The 22,722-nt window shown below is 38.0% G+C and overlaps 4 protein-coding genes across 6 annotated transcripts; 1 reads left to right on the top strand and 3 right to left on the bottom strand.

The window, feature by feature from the left end:
• Positions 1-150: 150 nt before the first annotated feature.
• On the bottom strand, positions 151-6,646 carry nop2 (NOP2 nucleolar protein). 2 transcript variants are annotated; one of them, XM_014468706.2, is made up of 16 exons: positions 6,561-6,646; positions 5,406-5,535; positions 5,267-5,309; positions 5,126-5,190; positions 3,883-4,184; positions 3,283-3,502; positions 2,997-3,196; positions 2,814-2,903; positions 2,522-2,609; positions 2,276-2,416; positions 2,066-2,205; positions 1,855-1,944; positions 1,626-1,748; positions 1,155-1,252; positions 927-1,063; positions 151-842 (listed from the first exon to the last, which is right to left on the bottom strand). In XM_014468706.2, exons 2-16 carry the CDS (start codon positions 5,512-5,514, stop codon positions 412-414), a joined length of 2,277 nt encoding a protein of 758 aa, XP_014324192.1. In that variant the 5' UTR covers positions 5,515-5,535; positions 6,561-6,646; the 3' UTR covers positions 151-411. The 2 variants fall into 2 exon arrangements, with proteins under 2 accessions (XP_014324192.1, XP_023185633.1); XM_023329865.1 differs by lacking the exons at positions 5,267-5,309; positions 5,406-5,535; positions 6,561-6,646 and having other exon boundaries at positions 3,883-4,188; positions 5,129-5,190.
• Positions 6,647-6,836: 190 nt separating this feature from the next.
• Positions 6,837-9,286, top strand: emg1 (EMG1, N1-specific pseudouridine methyltransferase). The gene is made up of 5 exons (XM_005798770.3): positions 6,837-7,002; positions 7,129-7,230; positions 7,356-7,497; positions 8,278-8,483; positions 8,567-9,286. Exons 1-5 carry the CDS (start codon positions 6,856-6,858, stop codon positions 8,678-8,680), a joined length of 711 nt encoding a protein of 236 aa, XP_005798827.3. The 5' UTR covers positions 6,837-6,855; the 3' UTR covers positions 8,681-9,286.
• An 89-nt stretch (positions 9,287-9,375) lies between these two features.
• On the bottom strand, positions 9,376-11,653 carry LOC102238032 (histone H1.3-like). The gene is made up of 3 exons (XM_005798852.2): positions 10,754-11,653; positions 10,070-10,353; positions 9,376-9,911 (listed from the first exon to the last, which is right to left on the bottom strand). Exons 1-3 carry the CDS (start codon positions 10,986-10,988, stop codon positions 9,468-9,470), a joined length of 963 nt encoding a protein of 320 aa, XP_005798909.1. The 5' UTR covers positions 10,989-11,653; the 3' UTR covers positions 9,376-9,467.
• Positions 11,654-11,760: 107 nt separating this feature from the next.
• LOC106699612 (kell blood group glycoprotein) lies at positions 11,761-22,568 on the bottom strand. Of its 2 annotated transcripts, XM_014468669.2 has the most exons (18): positions 22,224-22,566; positions 20,525-20,816; positions 20,152-20,442; positions 18,019-18,140; positions 17,492-17,650; positions 17,240-17,311; positions 16,965-17,153; positions 16,122-16,282; positions 15,922-16,039; positions 15,745-15,840; positions 15,562-15,660; positions 15,398-15,475; positions 14,747-14,853; positions 14,574-14,663; positions 14,422-14,489; positions 13,098-13,258; positions 12,927-13,016; positions 11,761-12,427 (listed from the first exon to the last, which is right to left on the bottom strand). In XM_014468669.2, exons 1-18 carry the CDS (start codon positions 22,248-22,250, stop codon positions 12,281-12,283), a joined length of 2,367 nt encoding a protein of 788 aa, XP_014324155.1. In that variant the 5' UTR covers positions 22,251-22,566; the 3' UTR covers positions 11,761-12,280. The 2 variants fall into 2 exon arrangements, 1 of the variants encoding a protein (XP_014324155.1); XR_002752499.1 differs by lacking the exons at positions 11,761-12,427; positions 12,927-13,016 and having other exon boundaries at positions 13,240-13,258; positions 14,422-14,494; positions 22,224-22,568.
• Positions 22,569-22,722: the final 154 nt, after the last annotated feature.

Genomic DNA, 22,722 nt, shown 5'->3' with positions numbered 1-22,722 from the left:
ACAAAACAAACTTTTTCAACTTAATTTTATATATATATGAAGCTACCTACATACAGTATATTCTCTTAGGTGATGTTTTATTACTAAAGAAATGTATTTTCTTGAAGATTAAAGTGATTGAAATCAGTTAAAATCAGATAACTAAAAAAATTGGAAGTCTTAAAACATTTATTATTTCATGGAGGTTATGTTCACCTGCAGCAAACCTACAACATTATAGATCAGATAAAACAGAAAAAAAAACAGTAAAATCAAATCTATCAGCATATAGCCATATTTAACACGTTACTCTGAAACAGATAACATTGACCCAAAGAATATTTAAATATAGAGAAAGGGAGTCAGGTATTTAATAGGACTCTACAAAGTTTCTTTGTAATCTGAAATGTTTCACTGCTCACATGTCAAACATTATTTGTTTTTTTGAAACTTGTGCTTCATCTTTTTGAATTTATTCTTTCCCATCTTGTTCTTCATCTTCAAGGGTGATTTCCCCTTTTTGGGTTGCTTTTTCTCAAATCTACTTCCATCTTTTTTGACAGTCTTTGATACGGTTGTCTGGACAGGAGTCTTCTTTGCAGGGTTCTTTGCCTGGGCTCCTTTCACAGTCTCTCCATCCATTTTGGCAATCTTTGCCTTCTTTGGTCCAGTCTGAGAGCCCTGTTGTCCTTTTATCTTGATGTTTGCTGGTTTTTTAGCTGCTGCTCCATTAGTTTTGGTATTTTGCTTTAGGGCATCCGTCTTTGCTAGCGCAGTTTCATTAGCTGCTTTGCTTTTGGACGGGTTATCTTTCGGAGAATCTGTAGCTTCTGTTGCCTCAGAAGCTTCTGTTGTCTCATCTTCTGTAATTACCAACACAAAAAGTGATGCAATCATAACATTAAACAGAGAAAACATTTCAATCTGGATTCAGATTTGAGAGTTACCTTTCCCAACTGAAGCTGATGGGGTTACATTAGAGAACTTCTTAAATTTGGCCACAAAAAATCCATCCATGTTGTGGGAATGTGGGTAAAAACGGCGGGTGAGTTGCAGGGAAGGATGGAATCTAAATTTCTTGAAACTACGGAGGGCATAAAATGTTTTTCTATTTAATGATCACAGTGTTTATCAGTCAGTAAATGGGTATACTCTCCGGAGTTAACTTCCATTACCTGGTGAAGCCTTCCTTCCCAAAATCAAGTCCGGTTGGGACTAGTTTAACATTCCTTTTCTTCAAAGCGTAGTCCACCACCCACTCATTCTCCTCCACCTGGTTGGAGACAGACGTGGTTACTATCAAAGCTTAAATCAAGACAAACATCCACACAAATGAAATGAGCATAACAGTGGGAAACTTTTATCATTATTACATGAATTATTTACTTTAAACAAGCTTCTATATCTTTCTGAAAAGTTACTTGTAATGAAGTACTCTTGAAATAAGTCAAAACAAAAATATTTGCACTAGAAACTAGACTAAAACTACTTAGTAAAATGTTGTGTTTTTGTTCCATAAATTGTTGATTTCATATAATTGTTCAGATTATGTTAAGGTGAGTAGATTGCAATGTTTTTAATAATAATAATTCAGACATCAGCGTCACTGCAGTCCTGACTAAACCTCATTTTGTGGTAACACATACCATTATTGAGCATGTGCAGTAGACCAGGTATCCTCCAGTAGAAGACGTTGCATTCACGGAGTCGATAGCTGATAGAAGCAGTTCTTTTTGCAAATGAGCAGAGCGCAGAATATCCGGCTCATCCTAATCGAAAAACAAGATTAGAGGGAAGATGTTTTAATGCGCAATGAAATTTTAATTAAGAGGGTATCTGTAGATCAATGGGCAGAGACAAGCTGTGATGTTTCACCTTACTGGTCTTTACAGCTGGATCTTTTGCAATAACTCCTGTGCCAGAGCATGGTGCATCAAGCAGCACTCTGTCAAACCCTCCCATTACCTGTGGCAAAAACCTCCATAGTTCAGTAAATTATAAACAATGCAGTCGTGACATTTATTTAAACCAATAAATAAATGTTTTTTATTTATGTCTTGCAAATGAACATCTGAAATGAAGTTACCTTTGGGAACTGCCTGCCATCGTAATTGCTGACCACGGAGTTAGTGACCCCGAGGCGGTGAAGGTTTCCCACCACGCTCTTCAGTCTTTCAGCATTAGCATCATTAGCTACGATCACTCCTGTGTTTCTCATCAGCTGAGCTAAATGGAGGAACATTCACTTCAAAGCTCTCAACATATAATTTGCAGGCATAAGAGTAACATATCTTACCCATATAGGAGGTCTTTCCTCCAGGGGCTGAGCTCATGTCCAGCACCAGCTCCCCCTCCTGTGGAGAGAGCGCCATAACAGGAAGAAAGCTGGAGGCTCCCTGCAGCATGTAATGACCGGCCAGATACTCCGGGGTCGCACCTGGATTCAAACAAAGCATGACATCAAAACTCTGGCGGCTGAAATATGCTTCTCTGAAAAAAATTCAGGCGAAAATTAGAGTTAACATGTTGAAGAGAAACGTACCGATAGGTACTGAGGAGTCATAGATTACCAAACCCACTTTGGACCATTTCCCCAGTGGGTCCAGGTTAACTCCTCTGTTGATCAGAGCCTAAACAAGGACAAATACAAAATGGTCCAAGTTAAAATTATGTCATTTATTTCAAATTGCATTAAAAAAAAAAAAAAAAACACGCCAGTACCTGCTGTATTGCATACATTACCAAAATAGCTTCAGATTTTTGTATAAGGGACAGACACATATAAAAAGCTTGATGTTGGCACTGTCATACTCTAAAGAGTCCAGAGTAGTTACCTGTGCAAGGTCCCGCCTCCTTGTTTTCAGCGTGTTGGTTCGAATTGTGACTGGTCTGTGAATTTCATTGGCTTCCAGGAAGTCAACAAGCTGCCGAAAGCAACAAAAATTACTTATTTTTCAAGCTGCCACCCATAACCTTTCAGTGAATCAGATTTGTGGATGCAAAACAAACAAACAAACCTCTGAGAGAGGGAAGAGGTCCATTAATTTCTCAACGAGGAATTCGTTGTAGCTATAATAAGTACAAAGGTCTTTCCTCAGAAGAGAGAGGTAATCCACTCTGGCTTTCCCCTCTTCCCTTTTTGCTGAGAAATTACAGAGGACATCAATGTTGTCCTTTATTCTCTGATGGACTCCCTTCAGGTCCAGAGACAGGGCACCTGAAAACACAGGTGAGAGATGAAGGTTTGGCCATTTGCAGAACATTTCCTGATGATTTGCTGTCAGATTTTAACAACAGACTCACCCTCCTTCTCACTCTCCTCAGCTGAGGGAAGTCGGAAGGTATCAAAATCATCCGCGTTAGTTTGGATTGTTTCCTCCTCATCCATGTCAGAATCTGATTTATGCTTTTCATCACTATCGTCATCATCCTCTTCCTCCTCTTCATTATCATCGTCACTGCTTAGACCCATGGATTCCTTCAGTTTTTTCTCTTTTTTGGCAGCACGTTCGATTGGAAGAAGCTGAAGTGGATCAAATCAACAAATTAAGTTAATTAAATTTTTTTGCCACAATTATAACATCTTATCATTCCTGAGCAGAGTTAGACTTCTGATCAAATGGCCTGAGGACTAATTTAACTTTCAACTGTGAAGTTTGACAAACTTCTGAAAGGAAACAAAAGAAAACCTGTAGACTTTCACAATCTTCCAGAAAAGCTAAAAAGAAGCATTTCACATGGAAATGAAAAAGTTAACAAAAAGAATGAGTAAACTTAAAGTGACATTCAAACACTGTAGAATGGTTAATATCTACCATAGTGGACTGGCTACATTAAATAGAAGCTTTTTATATGCCAACTTTTAAATAAAAAAATAAAAAAGAGATAAATGAGATAACATACATCATCTCCATCACTGTTCTCCTCTTCGTCTTCCTCCTCTTCCTGTCCACTGCCATCATCTTCTGCACCATAGTCGTCAACCATTTCTTCTTCTTCATCATCATCATCATCTTCCAGGTTTTTTAATCCCAAATCTGCACTTTTTTTTTCTTGTTCTTTTCCTCCCTTCTTCGGCAGAAGCACCTGCTCTTCCTCTTCCTCATCTTCCCACATCTCCTCGCTGTCATCCTCACTTTCAGGCTCATCCATTTTGCGCTTCCTCTTTGTAGGTTTCAACCATTTACTGTTGTCATCACTGTATCCTTTGGACAGAGATAATAAGCACATATTTTCAATTAAAATTTCAGACAGATGGAGAGAGCCTTTAAGAAACATACAAAAACAACTTCTATAAATGTTCAAATACAGAACACATTTATTTAAAATTTTGCAGTGAACAAGAATCTTGGATTATTTTTTGATCAAAGAATTCCTTCATTATTCTAAGTATGCATAAAAATGTTCTTGTTTAAAAAAAAACCCTCATTCTTATGTGTAAAGTAGGAACTAATTACCCCACTCTGTAGCTGTTTTTTAATCAAAACAGATATTTGTAATTTTCAATCTTTCAACTAGGTATGTGGGATTGTATTTAAGCACAGCTGACAGGTAGCGATAATGCTAAAAATTAATAAATCAAAGCTGTGTTGCTTGGATGTCAAATATACAAAATGTGAGCAGGAAAAGTGTTGTATTTTTTTAATCTTTAGCCCAGTATTGCTTCAGCTACACTCAGGTTGATTTCCCTTAAAATGTTTGTATTATTTGTTGCCTTCACCAACTAAAGTCAGAACATTGAACAATGGGAAGGTTGTAGGTCACCAGGCAGAGTTTGACATTCAATATGACTATTTCAACACAAAATGTATTGAAAACCATTTATTTTTGCTCCTGACAGTTTGACATCTGTCACATCCATGAATCTTTCAAATAAACCTCAAAATAAAGCTGAAAAAAAAATTATGACAGTAAAGAATAAACAGATGTGAGCAAGAAACTATTACAAAATTAATTTTTTTTTCAATAATAATACAGTTTTGAGAAGTGAAAACACAGTGGAAAGTACATTAACGTGGACAGAACCAAAAATACTTTACTTTGTGTACAATTAATCCAAAGGCACATTTAAATGTTGCTTATGGTGACAGGTTTATTGTCATTTCTAAAACATGTCATGGACAATGGGTCAGATTGATGCGCTTACCTTTTTTGGGTTGTTTCTCAGCAACATTTTCTGGCTTTTTCAGGTTCTCAACTCTCTTAGCAGCTCTGAAAAATTGCAAATGTTACTAAACACCTTGCAAACACCGTGGCTGTATTTCAAGCTAAACAGTCCACCTGTTACCTTTTTCTGGCTCTACTTGACAAACGTTTTGGTCCTGCATCTTCTGCAAAGACAATACAATGTTACCCACAACCGGCAGTAAAAGAAGCAAACAATGTGTGCTTTTGTTTTCATTAAGGATCAGAAAAAAGATACTTACCTTCTGTATCTATGAAGTTGGCCAACTCAACCTCTGCTCCCTGCTGCTTTTTGGCTTTCTTACCTGGCCCCCTCTTCACCTTGTTGGTGGGATCAAGCTTCCGACCCATGACTCCAACTCTAAGCTACAACTTCAAAATGAAGAAGCAGAGAAAATTAAATCACTACTACCACTCCTTGCCCTAACAACAAATTAGTAAACATTATTAATACCCTACATATCATACCGAGTCTGACGTACTGTAGAGAGGCCTCCATTACAACGTAACCCTCAGCTTTGAAGCCTCAAGCTGCTCTATAAACCCTCTATAGTGGCTCTAATTAGCTTTGACCAATAAGAACATGGAAATAAATAACAGTCCTATTGAGTATCCTGACAGTACAGTGGACACTATTTAATTTATCAGTGAATGAACATCCTTCAAAAATAATTGTGGCAAATAACATGCTTTCATGGTGAAGAAGTAATGTACATATGTACAGGTTGTTGTTAAACTAAAAACAATTGGTAGTACAAATCCTTTAGTAATAAAAATATTACACCCAAGTAATTATAGACTGCACTTGTGTGTCTAGTAAAAACAGTGAATTCTAAGAGTCTAATGATCCGATTTATAAACTATTAATATTACAGAGGGAAGTGCAAGTATGAGAACTGCTGGATTTAAAATACAAATAAATAGATAAAACTGAATTAAAAACTACTAACATACCCCACCGTGGCCAGCTTAAGCTGATGGCAAACTTTACTAACAAAAGTGCCAAAAAGCCTCTGTTTATAGCAATAGGTTCAGACACATGGCTTATGGAAACAAGACAATCAGCCACTGAAGAAAATGCATGGCAGACATGGGAGCATATATGTAAAAGGGTTAGGCAAAAGGTCGTATGTAGATATAAGTAGTAAAAGCCTGCGTTACTTACTCGATTATTTTGTTTCTTAAAAGATATACATCTATGAAGCTGTACAATTATCTGACGAGCGAGTTAGCACTAAGCTGCACAGGGACAAACGAATCTGGTTATAAAATAATGAGCCTTTTATAAAACAAGACCTGCTTCAGCGTACCCAGTTGGCAATTTAAAATGTTTCAGTTACGAAATCTTTGTAGTTTTTTCACAGACAAGCTTAACTACATAAAGCTCAAATACTCACCCACTAATCGATGCTTTTTGACTTCAGACTTTCAGGTTTCCACACGTGAAATTTCCTTCAACACGTTGCTGGAGAATATCCGGCGCATGAAAATGACGTACTAATCTTGCGCGGTATTAAAATATTTTTGTTTTATTTAAACAAAATGGTAAATGTTCTTAGTCATTATTTATGTAAACAGAAACAGGTTAGCTAAAGTAAATGCATTACTTTACGTGGCAACTGTATCATTTTAAAAATACCTCAATGCGTTTTCTTTACTGACGTCATCTTTCTGCGACTAACTAAAGGAGTCATGGCATCTGGAAAGAAGCGTGGTCTGGAACATTTGGATGAATATGAACCAAAAGCAGCAAAAACAGGCAAAATCAGCCTCCGTGATCGAATGGTTGAAAGAAGGCTCATTGTTATTCTGGAGGGAGCATCGTTAGAAACTGTGAAGGTTAGAGAATAACGCTGCTCTTAATTACAAACACAACCAACATCTGTGACCACATCTGTGACCAGCTAACGCTGAGAGGATTTAATTCTGATCTCTGCTTGTTGCTGTTTGGTTTGTGTCTTACAGGTTGGTAAAACATTTGAGTTGTTAAACTGCGATCAGCACAAAAACATGATCATCAAAAGTGGAAGAGATCCGGGACACATAAGACCAGACATCACACATCAGGTAAACACAAACCTTACATCATTTGTTTTTTTGTTGTTTTTTTTGTGTGTGGTTGTGTATTTTTACTTTTCTTACAGTGTCTGCCTGATTAAGGTTTCTGAAAACAATCTGTCCCTTCATTTCAGTGTCTGCTTATGCTGATGGACAGTCCGCTGAACAGGGCAGGCCTGTTGCAGGTTTACATCCACACCGAGAAAAACGCCCTAATAGAGATCAACCCACAGACCCGCATCCCCAGAACCTTCACCCGCTTCTGTGGTTTAATTGGTATTGTTTCTTTTTTTGTTGTCTACAGTGGCTTGCAAAAGTATTAACTCCCCTTAATCTGCTTTTACATTGAGATTTCTTATATTAACTGTGCTCGCTAGATGATGTTTGGCAAACTGCATATGGAGCTTCCTAAGGTTCTCTTTTAATAAAACCCTTTGTGCCACTTTTCAGTGGCTGTGAGATTTGTGACATGAATCACTGCTGACAGATTTTCCCAACCGAGCTGTCGATCTATACAGCTCCTCCAGAGGTCCCATTGGCCTACCGGCTGGTTGTGCCATTCATGCTCTGATGTTTTCTAACAAACCTCTGAGGCCTTCACAGAGCAGCTGGATTCATGTAGAGATCACAAGATTACACTCGGATTGACTCCCTTAATCGGAGAATTTATGAAGAAAATCTTTTAACATTTGATGTTTAGATTTAGGGAACTTAATAAAAATGACTGCCATGTTTTTTTCATTATTATTTCTTCTATTTGTCAAACTGCTGGAAATCGTCTATCGATTCCCTTCCACCTCACAGTTGTTCACTTCTTTACATTGGCCAATCACATAAAGCTGTCGCTGGAAACTGAATTTCATAGAGGAACTTTCATGAGGGATTAATAATAAAGTTTTGTCTAATCTAACCTAAAGTACACTAAAGGTTGTAGTCATAATGTAACAAAGTATTGAGTAGTTGAAGATGGATAACGACTTTTGCAATGTCCTTTTTATGCATAGCCAGGTTTTCTCTGCATCTCTTTGACTATTTCTTCTCTCTCTAACACCAAAGTTCAGCTGCTGCACAAACTGAGCGTCAGAGCCGCTGATGGTCCTCAGAAGCTGCTCAAGATGATTAAAAATCCAGTGTCTGACCACCTGCCCCCTGGCTGCCCCCGCATCGGCATGTCCTTCTCCGCTGGGGAGGCTGCAAATGCTCGGACCGTGGTGCCAGAGGGCCCTGCAGCAGTGGTGATCGGAGCGTTTGCACATGGTTCGGTGAGGAGATGATACAGATAGTTCTTGTTTCATGGTTTCAAATAATTTCTCAATATAACCAGTTTGGGTTTTTTTGCCCTCAGGTGAATGTGGACTACACCGAGCAGACAGTCTCTATAAGTAACTACCCCCTCTCTGCAGCTCTGACCTGTGCCAAAATATGCTCTGCCTTTGAGGAGGTGTGGGGCGTCCTGTGACAAACGGATTACAATAAACTGCTGAACGGAAACAACTGTAATTATATGGTTCTGGTTACAATGAACCATATTTACTGGAACAAATGCTGAACGTTCCCACAAGAACAACTATAGGAAGCAGAGAGCACCCGCTCCCACATAAATACTATTTTTGTTTTGTTTTCTCAAGATGGGAAATGTGAAAACAAAAATCATTATGTCAACATAATGGGATCATTTTTTATATTGTTTCCAGATAACAAAAAAAAATGTTTATTATAATGATATGATTGTTTGGATTGGAAAAGTTTTGTTTTCTAGTTAAAGTGGCTATAATTTCTCCTCTATTCAGTTCAGTGCTCCCGCATCTCCATTGTAAATTTCAAAAGTTTTCTGCAGCCACACATGGAGATGAGCCAAGATGGTGCATTTCAGTGCTGCTTGTTAACCTCATAATTGATACTAAATTGGCTGTAAACGAATTATCTATGAATTTGTGTTTTTTCCTCCATGATTATGACTTTTATTGGACCTTATGGATACTTCTGTACCTAATAGATTATCCTTTGAAAAAACCTTCTTTTGTACCAAAATGTGTCACACAAAGTTTAAATTAAAATGTATTTTTAGGAAAGGGTGTTTCTTTTCTTTTTATGACAATCCAAAACAAAGCAGTTATAACATCTTTATATCAGTAATTAATGGAAAATAATTAAATGTCTGAAAAGTTTTCATTCAACACAGTTAAAGCAACAAAGAATGGTCAGATTGATAAAAATACTTCAGTTTATTGCCAATCATAGTGCTTCTAGCTTCTCCTGTAACTCTTGCGATGCTTTTTCTGCCGCTTTGAGCTTCTTTTAGGAAGTTTCCGTCTTTGTGGTTGCTTTCTCCTAGAAGATTTGACCTGTTTTGGTTGATGCCTATGTGTCTTTGTAGTCTTTGCTGGTGGCGTTTGAGCTCGCATGCATCGGTTCTTTCTGAGTTGAGGTCTCTTCCTGGCTCGTTTTTGGGGTTTTCTTTTGGGTTTGGGTGACTGCTTTTTTTGTTTCTTGGACTTCGGTGCTGCTTTGTCAGTATTTCTTTGCATTTTCTGTATTTTGGCTTTTGCTTTGGCCAGATTTTTGTTATTTTTCTGTGCTTTTGTCTCTTCTTCAGGGTTTCTTTTGGCTGGAGTCTTCTTCCACAGCTCTTGTGGGGGCTTCTGAGATGTTGCTTTGTTCATCTTTGCACTCTTTGTTTTTATTACTTTCTGTTTTTAAAGGGATAAAAATGTGTACAGTAAAGCTGATTTGATATTTGACCAAACAGTTACTAAAATCTTAAGTTAACATCCAAACATCCTGTGAAAAATAATCTGGATGGAGAACTGAAATGCCACTCAGTGAAAGGAGCAGATTCAGTTTTTACCTTATTGTTGAGTCTCAGTGAGGTGTTTCTTGTAGTTCTCACCAGTGTCTTGTTGTTGAGCAGCTGCTCCGTCACAACCTTAACTTGCCGATTGTTCTTTGCAACATCATAGCCTTCGGCGGCCAGTGTCTCCTTGAGCTCATCCATGGAGATGCCCCCTTTATGTTTGCACTGGGAGACCACATTAAGGATGAGCTTGGAAACCTGCTGCTTCGAGAACTTTGCCGCGGGTGCATTATCGGCTTTCTTTTCAATCTGATGTTTGAAAAGACGAACGGGAGTCTCTGAAACATGAGAAGGTTTTAATTCTAGCTCTTAAATGTTATATTTTGCATTGTTAAATAAACTGAAAGATGTGGAGAATATAATCAATTTAGGAGTCAAATGATAAAATCAGGGGATGCCAAGTTTAAGAAATGTAAAATGTTCAAAGTCTAAGTTGTTTAAGATGTAGTTGGAAGGAGCTGAACATAAAAAGGTAGCTGTGTAATTGGTAAAATCTTTAAGAAATCAGTTGAACTGAAGCTACTAATCTTTCAGTTTAAGATATGCTATATCTCACACTGTTTGCATTGTTTTTGGAGTTGGCTATTTTGGCTTTTAATCTTTGTAAATTTGCATAGTGACAATAATAGATTCAACAATTCAGCGGTTAACCTGAAACTTTCCTTGGATTTGACTTACTTGGAAGTGCAGCTACGGCCGCTGGTTCCTCCTGAGGCTGAACGACTCGTTTCAGAAGCCGACCCAGACGTTTGGCTCCGGCTTTTCCAAGGCCTCTTCCGGCTGGGTTTTTTGAGGGATTATTCTGTTGTTTTGACACGCCTAATAGTTTCTTCTCCTTTGTTTTAAGACTGATGGAAGCATTTTCCTTGACACCTCCCTGCAAAGCTTTTTTTGCTCCGTTTTTTTTCTTCATTTTATGAAAGAATCAGTCATTGTAACCCAGAAAGAAATCTAAAACACAGAAGCTAATTTTAAATTGCCAGAGTTTTTTCTAAACCATGCTTCATTGTATTTAAAAAAAAACAATTGTTTTGCATGTTTTTTTTAACAAATCTGTTCCCATGGCAACCTAATAACAGCTGTGATTAAGCTCTTAAAGTTGTGCCAGAGCTATTTCAAATTAGTTTTAAAGGTTCATGAACCATTTAGTTTGTTTGTGTTCAAATATAATAAACTGAAGCACCTGAATTTTTTTTTTTACTTCAGGGCAGACCAGACGTTTTGGCAAATCATGCAAATTAGTAGCTTTTTGCAATAAACAAACTAAACAGAACCAGTTAAATAACCCAGCAAAACCAGTGTTATACATGGTGTATACAAATTAAATACAAAAATGCAACTTTTAATCACTTCTGGTGACTCAAACATATTAAACTCGTTCATTACAAAAGTGTGGAAAACTTATAGGCAATTCCTGTATGACCCGATGAAATTTTTTTTTGTCTTATTTGATTCTACTTGTTCCCATTTCCAGAAATGGCAGCCACTAATATCTAATAATATCAACGCCGCTGTTCCTTTAACTTTGAACTTCTAAACAATGCTTTCAAATGGATCTTTGCAAAAATTTTGTGGCTATGTATCCTTTTTGCTTTTTAAAAATGTCATAACAGAGCATTTGAACCTTATTTTCTGTCTTGCACAAATTCTTGGAGAATATCTCAGTAATCAGAGCAGATAAAGAGTCCGGAACCAATTTTTATTGATTTGAATGAACATTCTTTGTGTTGTTACAAAATTCCTGATTCTTTTAAATGTTCACAGATAAACTACTTCTATCAGTATTAATAGATTTATTTGTATTTACGTTAGAGGCCCAAAGAAGCAAAATTGTCATGATTTGTGTTTTTGTGAGATATGCCTGGATAAAATGCAATAAAAAAATGATTCCTCTGAGAGTGATATTAACAGCAGACAGTTCACATAAAACAGGTAGCTTATACTTCCTTTGTTAAAACTCTCACCACTGACTAAAAGTGATATTAATTTTAAAAAAAATCTAATGTTAGTTATTTAAACCAATCCCAAACAACTTGTGCAAGTAATGCAATTTGCATCATTTTAGAAAAACAACCAGGGCTAATAAAAAACTGCAGTGTTGAAGTGTACATATACGTATATATTAGCAAAGTTTTAATGATGTGAATATTCCTGAACCCAGAATATTTCTGGGGTTGAAGTCCAGCTCGTGGTTACAGACTGTGGTCAGCATGCTTGTGATTTGCCCTGCAGAGCTTTAATCGAGCACTGTGGGCTTGTTGGACACAGACCAGACTCAGCACACATGACCGGGATCAAGAAGGAGGCGTCCAGAGGCATGGACTCACCGTCTGGGTCAGTGTCACAGCTGACCTGCAGGCCAATAAATCATTACAGTTAGTGGCTCAGAAATATAGATAAAACAGCAGGGAAGTCAAGCTGGTAATGGAGAGATTCATTCATTCATTCATTCCCTCTGTGTCTCCCTCTTTCTTTTATTATTTCCTGTTTTTCTTATTTCTTTCCTCTTTTCTCCCTCTTGCCTGCTTTCTCCATTTCCTTCATTCTTTCCCTCTTTTTCCTACCTTCCTTCGTCCTCTTTCTTGATTCCTTCTTTCATTCCCTCCTTCACTCTCTTTCTTTCCTACTTTCCTTCTTCTTTCTTCCATTCTTTCCTGGTCTCCTTTGTTCTCTCTCTCTCTCTTTCCTTTACTCTTTAGCTTTTTTCCCCTGCTTTCCTCCCATTTACTTTCTTGCTCTTTGCTGCTTTCCTTCTTCCTTCCCTTACTTCTCTCTTTTTCTCCATCTATCCATGCATGCCAACCACACCGTTGCGTTGGTAGTTAGGATGAGGAAAGGCCAATAAAGTTACCTGAGAGAAAGATCTGAAAAACAGCTGCGTGTGATGCAACCCTGAAACCGAGGTGTCTGCAGGATTCTGGCTTAGACTCTGATGATAGGCCTGAGGAAAGAGGAAAACATGTGAAAGGATAGACCTAAAGTGCTTCACACCAAACTCTGTAGCTTTAATATGCTTCTTTACCTGTAGTGCCACCTGCAGTGCAGAGTATTGCAACCACACCTCCTCCTGCCACGCCGTAGACAGATTTGTCGCCCGAACTTGTCCTGCTTTTTCAGTAGCTTTGAGGTAGTGAGTCCACACACATTCTCCCACAGCACGCATAGTCAGGTTGTGAGAATAAACTGGAACACAACAGACATAGACATCATAGTTTAATATCGACAAAACTGATCCACTTTTAGACTATTACCAGGGTGGCAATGGAAAAATGGACACTGAACACATCACTGCTTTTCTCTGTAAATATATTCCTAATGCGGTTCTTATGATGAAATTCAAGCCACACATCAGTGACAGTCCAAGTAATCTACACATACAAAAAAATTAGCCTGCAGCAAAATCTATCTAAAATACTATTTTACCATAAATCAACCACAACATGGAACTCCTCAAAAGATTTCTAACAAATGAGTCAAAAGAACATTTGTCAATAAACCCTTCTAGAGAGTCTTACTTCTTTATTAAGTAATTTCCTATATTTAACCGGGTAAAACCCCATTGAGATCCAGATCTCATTTGTATGAGGGATCTGAGAAGAAATTCTGCAACACTCAACAACCTGGTATACAAAAGTAAAACAAATGAAACCATATACAGAAAGTAGAAATAGCATGTGCTGTTTTTCCATTAAAATAATAAGCAACATGTTCATTATTAGTGACCTCTATGGGCACTGACAGCAAGACTCCACTGTTGAAAGAAAACATGCAGATATTCTGCACACCATGTTCAGAGGGGGGATGGTACTGCACATCACTCCAAAGTCACTTCTGAAATTTAAAGTCAGGAAATCTTCAGAGCCACTCTTGATAACAGTCTACAGATAAACTGAGGATTGGATTATTAAGCAAGATAAATATCCCAAAGACAGTCAAGAAAACTCATCTGTAGTTTCAGAAATAAAAACATTAAGCTACAAGAATCGCTCAATCTGCTGACTTGAATCCTTTAAAGCGGCAGTATTGTTTATTTTCCAGGTACATGGTGACATTTTGTAGCACAATCAAGTAACTATGTTACCTTCAGTTGTTATGAAAATCTTCCATCAAACATATTTTTTTAACTTTTGACTTTTTATTACATTAAGTTCAATAAAGTCAAACTAACTAATTAACTATCTAATTTGATGCTTTGAAGCTGGCATATGTCTCTTTAAGAAGCTCCTACTCTTTCCAACACACTTGTAATCAAAATCTGAATGCGTAGTAATGAGCACAAAATGCAGCATAATGCAAGACCAAACGTCAAAAACACAAATCAAAGCAGAGATGTGAACTTTACTTACTCTCAGGCAGAAACAGATGAAAGATATCTTTAGCAACAAGGAAACCCACTGCACCATAATTCATGGCCCTGTTCTCAAGAAAAGAAGTGAGTTGTTGTGATCAAATCAGCGAATAATACATTCAGCAATGTTTTTCCTTGAACACAACTTACTTTGGATAGGTGGGGTGGAAAAGAGGAGGGACGAACATTCCCATTGGGAAGAGAAGCCCGTTACTCACCAGAGAGGGTGCGACAGACAGACTGAAATAAATATGAGAGGATTATTGCATGTTTAAGAGTTTATCCAGAATTTAATAGTTAAACGTGGTAAAGGAGAAACTTACATGTCAGCATCCTCAGTCTGCGCAGCCAAGAGTTTACTGCGTCTCTTCTGCCAAAGGGAAAGTAGCTGAAGGTAATTGGTAAAGAAGCCACTGGAGCTGACCGTCACCTGAAATCATTGACGTTACTGGATCAGAGGATATTTTCTTTGTCTGTTAGCAGTAAAAAAATAAAAAATTGCTCTTGCTGGCAAATTGCTCTTGTCAGACAAGTGCAATTTTAATACCCCCTTTCAGCAGTAGTTTAGATTTTGTGATTTTTTAAATTATTTCGGCATTGGATGATTTTTCCAATTGTCTGCCCCGTGTATGATCATTTTCAAAGGGATATTTTTTGTTTGTTAAGCATTAGCTTGAACCTTTGAAACAAGAATGATCACTGAGGGAAGTTCTCAATTGTTTATTGCCGACTTCTTTATTTTATTGATACTTCAAGGACACACACTGCACAGCATGCTACTATGGTCATAGTGCCATGTTCAGGTATTCATAACCCTCAAACCTCTTTCTATTTTGAAAGATTTCAACCACAAAAAACCCACTGAATTTTGGAGGGATTTTATGTGATACACCACAGGCACAGATAACAACAACAACTGGTTACTTAGAAATAAATTATAAAGAATAGAGTTTTTTTTTAATTCTGCTGTGTACCTCAGAGAATAATAGGTCAAGATCATCTTCATTAGAAATCTCCTTTGAGGACAATAGTCTTGGAGGTGAGGAGTAAACCTGGAGAAAGAAAAGCCCCAATAATTAAAAAACTGTAAACAAGATGCAGACTAATTCAAATCTAGAAATTCCTATTTCCTTTTCACCTTGTCAATGAAACGCTGAAAAGACTTTTGATCTTTCCACCTGAGATCCGTTATTTTGGAAATGAAGGCAAAAAAGACGTTTTCAATAATTTCTTCTGTCTGTTATTGGGGAGAATACAAACTGTGTTAGATGGAGATTTAAATCATTTAATCATTTCAGTTTGTGTTATGGTGTCACTTCACCTCTTGACGTGCAGTCGTCTCACCAAGAAGATGTGTGAGAACTGAATCAAATCCTCTTTCGGTCTCCAGTACACATTGTTTCCAGCGAGGGACTTCCTGGTAAAAAATCCCAACACATGACTCAATTAATCCATTTACACTTCTGCTTTTGTTTTGGATCAAGTCATGCTGACTGACCTCTTCAATGTTCCCCAATGCCAAAGAAAAATTCTTTGCCGTTTCTGAAAATCTGGAATCCATGGCGGGCATCAGGGTGTGCAACAGATTCAGGACCATAAAGGTGTGAAGAATACCGCTTTGCCCAACAAAGTGGCGAGAAAAGATTTTAAAAAAGCACTCTGAGATAGTAAGATCCTGTTTTAATAACTTAATATTACCTGTTACTCATTTCAGGCTTATGCAACCATTTGTTGATGATGCGGGACATTTGAATGATGTAAGGCAAGTTGTGCAGGAGGACATGATCGTCTTCTGTGAGGGACAGAGGATGGAAAGCAGCCTGCAGACAGTCCAACCAGTCAATAGCAGGGGCCTGGCTCTGTGGGAGAATATTTATTTTCATCTGTAAAATTATGTTTCCAGAGAAAGAAGTCGTTGGTACCACTGGTACCAACTTTTAAACTGTTTAAACCAACTTTTAAACTTGGTTTAAAAGTTTTAAGGTGGATTTTTTTTCCCTCTCTACTGAGCCTATGGTGGCATTTGTAGATCAAGAAGAAATAGTAAACAAGATGTTGTTACTCGAAGTACTTTACCCTGTGGTAATATATGAACATTACTTACTGTAAGTAAAAGGTTAAGTTTTATATTGAAAAAAATATATATTTGGTAAAGTGCTGTAGTTATGTTGTTTACTTGTATTATCTGTTCACATCTGACCTTACACACATATATAAACTGCTTTCACCAAATCCTTTTAAAATATTCTTGATGACTCCTTAAATTAATCTTAAAAATGTATCCAATGCAAATGTTATTATGGGTCTCCAACATATGGTGTGCTGCGCTCAGATGTTGTCTTGCCTGAATGCCTGTAAAATATGTCAAAGGATGTATAATAAGAATAAGCTTAAGTCATAAAGCTTAGAAAATTATTTCCTGGTTAGTCCTGAATTTAAACAGTAGTTAATCTAACCCTGATTGTGGACTTTCTCTGTGTTTAACAGAATCATTAAATGTTTGAAACAATGAAACACGGACGGAGCAGACCGGACTTGTACCTGTAGATCTCTTATTGTCATTCGCTGATAGAGCTGTCCCTTTGACAGGCGGTACTGCAGAGGTGAAGCGGCGACAGCGAGCTCTGAGGACAGAGAGATGAACGTGCCAACGTGGAGCATCCTCATGGACGGCGGGGATCCCAGGAAAGCCAGGTAGCTCTGACATGACGCCAGGAAGGGACGTAAAGTCTGCATTCAAATATACTCTGTTAGATTAAACATCAACTTTAATCTGGGAAATATCTACTGCAGGAATTAGGATATGAATGATCAACCTCAGTTTTAGCGCTTGACTTTTGCATTTGGCTGTTCCACTCAATTGGGATCAACAGATCCGGCTGATCAATCTGTTAATAAGAGGATGAATGCTCGAGTTAAGACAATAACATCATTCTCACTTTGTTTACATCAACTCCAAAATTACTCTAACAGACGTGTCAACTTACTGTATTTTTGCTGCACTCTAAGACATTTGGGTTATAAATATAATTAATATAAATCATATTAAATATAATTAAGACACTGGCCTGAATGTATCTCTTTGTCCGGTTGCTGGAAGCTTCATTCAGGTCTTTGCCTATGTAGAGGTTGAAGAATGGAAATGTCCCATATTCTCTCATTAACAAACCGAGGGTGTAGTTGAAATCAGTCCTATTCCACTGTCCAGACACAGCCCAGCCTCCCAACTGTATACAGATACACAGAGAGAAATTTGACAAAAGGAAGAAAGAGGATAATAAACACAGTCATATAATTGGATTGACTAGGTGGGTTGGCTGAGATTTTAGATCTGAAGTCTATGATGCAGGGAATAATTGATTAGCTTTGTTTCCTCGTGTTGTGAAATATCTTACAATATGATAAAATTATCAAATTTCCTAATATAAAAGGTTGGAACAAAGTTGGTTTGACAATCTGATATTGTGGTGACATTATTCTCTGATTTTTTGTGTTTAACGACTGAAACAAGGATGCAACAACCACTACAAAGAGCCCATCAGTTACATAATAAACTGCCTTGAAACACGTTTTAAAAGACACACCATGTTCATACCTTCTGGATGAGTCTGAGAAATGGCTCTTCCCCCACAGCTTCCAGAGATCTGGTGTCTAAGCAGGAATGGTAGAAGTCTTTAGTCTTCTGAACTGCTGAGCTGCTTGAACTTTGGTTGGTCTCTGGTAGACAGATAGACAAGATTTAATCCAATTTTTATTAAATCTTTATCCTGGTCAATCTCTCCATTTCCTGTCAAAGAAACACATTTAAAGCTGCAATCACCATGTATGACAGAATGAATGATACCGAGGAGGTGATGCTCCACGCCTTGTCTACTAACCACACATCTTATGAAGTTATGACCACAGAGGTGATTATACAATATATTGCCAAAACGATTGGATATTTTGGTTTTACATACACACATGAACTTTAGTGCAAAAGCATTATGTAGTGTTGGTCCACACTTTGCTTCTACAAGGTTACACTCCTCTAATGTCCAGAGCAGTATGATTCACTCCTCTCTTCTGCATTGAACATTTTGCATTACACTTGGTAATTACTGTTTGGCAGCAGCTGCTTAGTCATGGAAACCTATTCCATGAAGCTCTCTATGCACGGCTGTTTAGTTAATATAATGGTTGTATCACATTTTGTAGCTACTGACTGAGCAGAAAGCTGATGGGACTTTTCACTTTGTCGCTGAATACAGGAATTCACTGAGCCATGGAGATTAACCCATTCATTCAAAAAAAAATTGTTGAAATAGTCTGCATGCCAAGATGTATAATTTTATATACTTGTTGTCATTGAACTGATTAAAACCCCTGAATACAAAGATATGAAGCAATGACTTTAGTTTATGTAGATTTTTCTGTTGTTGTGGTATGCAAGTGAGTTTTTCTATATCTTAAACATTTTTGTATTTCTTTTAGTGAAACATCGCCACAACTCCATTAAAGCACAATTTGCCATGCTACCTTACTCCATACCTTACTATGTATTATTTTGTAACTCCAACACAATGCATGGCAATTAAACACTAATTTGTCAACCTGATGACTCTTTCTATGTGATGCTTCTAGCTTTTGAAAGCATGCTTTTGCATTTTCATTAAAGGTAACCTATTGTGCTTCCCTGAATAGGTTAGGATAGATCCATGGGCTATTCAAAATATGTTCATCACATTTTTTTTGTTGCACAAAATCATTCTTAGATTATGAGATTTTAGTCGGTCAGTTCTGAATATTTTGAGTTCTTTTCAGAATGAGCTGAAACTGAGCTGTCACTTTAAATCCAACTGAGCTGCTGCTGGCCATGCCGTCCAGCTCAACGTACAAGTTTACACTTGTACGTTAAATTAACTGCAAACAAATGCAAAATTATACAACCATATGTCTTTGAGAAGCATTAGCAGAGACTCCTGCGCTTGGGCTGTTTTTTGAAGGAGCTTAGACACAATTGGAAACACAAAAATGTAGAAATTGTGAATTTTTATATCAGGCAGAATCTTGATATTATTCTGCCTCCCTCATGCCAATGTTTGGTCCTGCTCCACTTAACATGACAGATGGACCTGTTCACATGGACCCAGCAGAGGATCCATGTGAACAGTGATTACATTGTTCAAATATCTTGGCCAGGAGGCAAAAAATAACACGTCTCACTCTGTTATCAGGAACCTTGGTCCCCTTTATGGGGGACAAATTGCATCTTGCCGTACCCCCGGCACCCTGGCCTTCAGCCCAAACACTTACAGCCCTCCCCACAGTCGCTAGCTTGATTACATAGATTCAGCACAAACTCCATTCCTCCCCACCAATCTCAGAGCCTTGATTTATCCTTTTGAGGGTCTGGTTGACACACACTCTTTCTTTGGGACACTGTCCAATGCTTTCTTTCTTTTCTGCCTAAAGTTAGTTTCCAGTGTGTTCCACATTGTTGTTTTCAGCCTCATCTCTTGCTTCAAGGATTAAAGCAAGAGAATCTAACATCCTCTTCATTGTTACCTCCATCTTCTCAACCATTATGCTCTCTAGATTCTCCTGCACTATCTGTATTTACAGTTTCCTCTAATATCTAAGCACAGTAATTTTTCCCTCAGAGTATCCCAAGTGCACCATAACCAGATCAATAAATCAACCAGCTGCACATATTAGAAATTACAAAAAGCTTCAGATCGTTTCCTACCTAAAATCCCTCTGAGATATTGCAGCAGCAGAGTTTTTCGGCTCAGAATCGTATCTTCTCTCAGTCTTCTGCGTTCCGTTTTATTTTGTTTGTCCGTTTCTGCTAACCTTTCAATCGGGTTTTGTGAATGACCCAGTATACCGTGACTTCTTTGTCTCCCTTTGCTTTTGAGCTGGAGTCTTTTTGAACCACACATGGACACAAAGTAATCACAGGCCTGGGTGAAGGGGTCAGTGGACATGGACAGACGAGCAGCAGCCCACTGACAGGCGGTAGAAACACACGGGGTTACTGTAGGACACAGTGAAAGGACAGTTAGACAAGCTGGTAATCCATTTTAATTTGTTGTTCATGATTGGTTCTGGAGGCCTACCGTTTGCTGCATTGTTCCCACTCCCTGTGTGCAGAACGTGGTGAAGGTAGTAGGCTAGTCCCAGAATGGCAATTCCTATAAAAAATACCAGAAGAAGACCAAACAGTCTCTGAGGTGTTACCCACACCGACTTCTCTTGACGCTCAGTGTTTAATAGTTGTTGTTGCCCAGGCTGGAGTGGGTTCTGTTGCTGGAGCTGGTGGGAATGCTGAGGTTGTTCTGTCAGCTGCAGCTGAGGCACAGGCTGTAGCCGGCTCTCGGGTTCTGGGTGTGATTTTGAGCGGTCCGATTGCTGAGTTTGGAAAAGGGTGAAGGAAACAAAGCTGTAAGAAAATCTACGGAAACATTCCAAACTTACACTGACTTGCAAAAGCATTCACAACATTTCCATGATGAAACACAAACTTCTTGGTACTTTTATTGGGATTTTATGTAACAGACCAACTGTTGCGCAGATCTGCTCATGGGTTCAGATGTGGGTGCATGAACACACACATTGGTGTGCCACTCTGCAGCACTTCTCGGCAGGTGAAAGAAATCTGGTCCAATCAGCAGCGCCCTTAACTCAGGTAATATAAGGAATCCACCTAACATTTGGCTGGTTTTGCAACAGAGCTGAGGAAGGCAAATACTGTACAGTCTCCAAAGCAGCATTTCATGGGAAAATGACGGACAGTGCTTTAGTCCCTCCACCAGATTTTTAGTAAAAATGTTCTGGTATTTCAAAGAGAAATAAGAAATGTCATATTTTCTCTTCAGAGAAACAGGAAGTCATAGGTTACCTGTAGATTAAGAAACTGATAGATTTGAAATCAGTACTATATATTTTATAGAAATTGCTTGAGGTATCAGTTGGAGACAAATCCAACCATATTTTTCCCCACTACTATATACATTTGATCAAACTAAAAATATTTTCCAAAACAAAAAGACATTGTGTGTGGGATCAGGTTACTGCAATGGCGACAGATTTATTGTAAGACATTTTTATTCATTTTACAAGAGGTGATAATAAAAATGAAATACGCAGTGAACAGAAGGACACAAGTAAAGTTGAACCTGATATTTGCCAAGTTGACCTGTTTGAGTCTTTGCAGTAATTTTTACAGCATAATATGGCCATTTTCTTTTACTTTATGCTTTCTGAAGCCCAAAGATCAATATGTCATGCTGTTTTTCCGAGTTTTGATTTGTGTATTTTTGTTTATATTATAAATAGAATTTCAACAATTCTCAAATTTTAAGTAATATTCGTTGAAAATAACATACTAAAAATTGCTAACCTATTGTTTTTGTTCACGACTCTTCAGGGAAGTGATGGACCGCACCCAAATGAGTTTATTTAACACTAGTTAATGCTAACTGCTTTCCATTTAATCTCATCTTTCCTTTATAGCATTATGTACCATTTCCTATTTTTTTAATAATTTTTTTTACAGAAATGAGTCATATTTTCAAAATATGTCTTGCTCTTAAAATAAGTTTTGAAAGCACAAATTTGTAAAAAATATTACTTTTGTCAAAGTAAAATTTTGCTCTAGATTGCAAGTTTTCTGCTGATGACGTATTGGCAGTGATCGTCAGGTGTTTTTCCAAATCAACTTTTTCCCATTGAACACGGCAGACGTACTGGCAGAAGTTGGCTCGTACCTTTTTACCAAGCAGCGTTATTAGCACACATGACTTTAAGAGACCTTACCTGAAGCTCGATTGAAGTTTGACTCATTCTTGCCCTGTTTCTGTCGCTGTCGTGGCGTTTAGGTTTCACACGCACCTCCTGCGTCAAAGTGCTGTCATCTCTGCTCTGTATCTCTTTTCATCACTCTCTTTCCTCTTCTGACTCTCCGATAAAAACAACTCTGCAGGTTTCGTCTTCACCTCTCCAAAATCCAAATAAAGCAGGGAGTACCCCTCTGCTCTCCATGGACAGGGATTACGTTTTGTTTTCGACAACAGCAGAACATGTTTTTTTTTCTGTCTGCCGTATTAAAGAGTGCCAGGACAGAGAGCTGTGATTGGTGAGTAAACACCAACACATCGCTTCTGCTTATACATTGCCTTAAGTGGGAGGTAAAGTTTGTCTTCCTGGAAAGGACCTCTACGCGTCGCACACGCACGTTTGCTATCGTCATTATCAGTGCAGCACATGGCTGGGAGGAACTGATAGAGCGGCCTTGAGGTCCCAGTCTGACAGAAAA

This window comes from Xiphophorus maculatus, chromosome 3, assembly GCF_002775205.1.
Source record: "Xiphophorus maculatus strain JP 163 A chromosome 3, X_maculatus-5.0-male, whole genome shotgun sequence".
Taxonomy (NCBI): Eukaryota; Metazoa; Chordata; class Actinopteri; order Cyprinodontiformes; family Poeciliidae; genus Xiphophorus; species Xiphophorus maculatus.
Note: the sequence above shows the minus strand (reverse complement) of the source record. Positions and strands in the feature narration are given on the sequence as shown.

Excerpts from the sequence above, each read along its gene's own strand:
- nop2 (XM_014468706.2), bottom strand. The coding sequence starts at position 5,514 with ATGGGTCGGAAGCTTGATCCCACCAACAAGGTGAAGAGGGGGCCAGGT. Across the intron at positions 5,310-5,405 it reads CAACTTCATAGATACAGAAG|AAGATGCAGGACCAAAACGT; the intron begins GTAAGTATCTTT and ends TTGTCTTTGCAG. Across the intron at positions 3,197-3,282 it reads TGAGGAGAGTGAGAAGGAGG|GTGCCCTGTCTCTGGACCTG; the intron begins GTGAGTCTGTTG and ends CTGTGTTTTCAG.
- LOC102238032 (XM_005798852.2), bottom strand. The coding sequence starts at position 10,988 with ATGAAGAAAAAAAACGGAGCAAAAAAAGCTTTGCAGGGAGGTGTCAAG. Across the intron at positions 10,354-10,753 it reads GGCCGTAGCTGCACTTCCAA|AGACTCCCGTTCGTCTTTTC; the intron begins GTAAGTCAAATC and ends CTCATGTTTCAG. Across the intron at positions 9,912-10,069 it reads CACTGAGACTCAACAATAAG|AAAGTAATAAAAACAAAGAG; the intron begins GTAAAAACTGAA and ends CTTTAAAAACAG.
- emg1 (XM_005798770.3), top strand. The coding sequence starts at position 6,856 with ATGGCATCTGGAAAGAAGCGTGGTCTGGAACATTTGGATGAATATGAA. Across the intron at positions 7,003-7,128 it reads CATCGTTAGAAACTGTGAAG|GTTGGTAAAACATTTGAGTT; the intron begins GTTAGAGAATAA and ends TGTGTCTTACAG. Across the intron at positions 7,231-7,355 it reads GACCAGACATCACACATCAG|TGTCTGCTTATGCTGATGGA; the intron begins GTAAACACAAAC and ends CCTTCATTTCAG.
- LOC106699612 (XM_014468669.2), bottom strand. The coding sequence starts at position 22,250 with ATGAGTCAAACTTCAATCGAGCTTCAG. Across the intron at positions 14,490-14,573 it reads TTCCACCCCACCTATCCAAA|GGCCATGAATTATGGTGCAG; the intron begins GTAAGTTGTGTT and ends TCTTGAGAACAG. Across the intron at positions 12,428-12,926 it reads TTTTCAGATCTTTCTCTCAG|GTCAGCTGTGACACTGACCC; the intron begins GTAACTTTATTG and ends ATTGGCCTGCAG.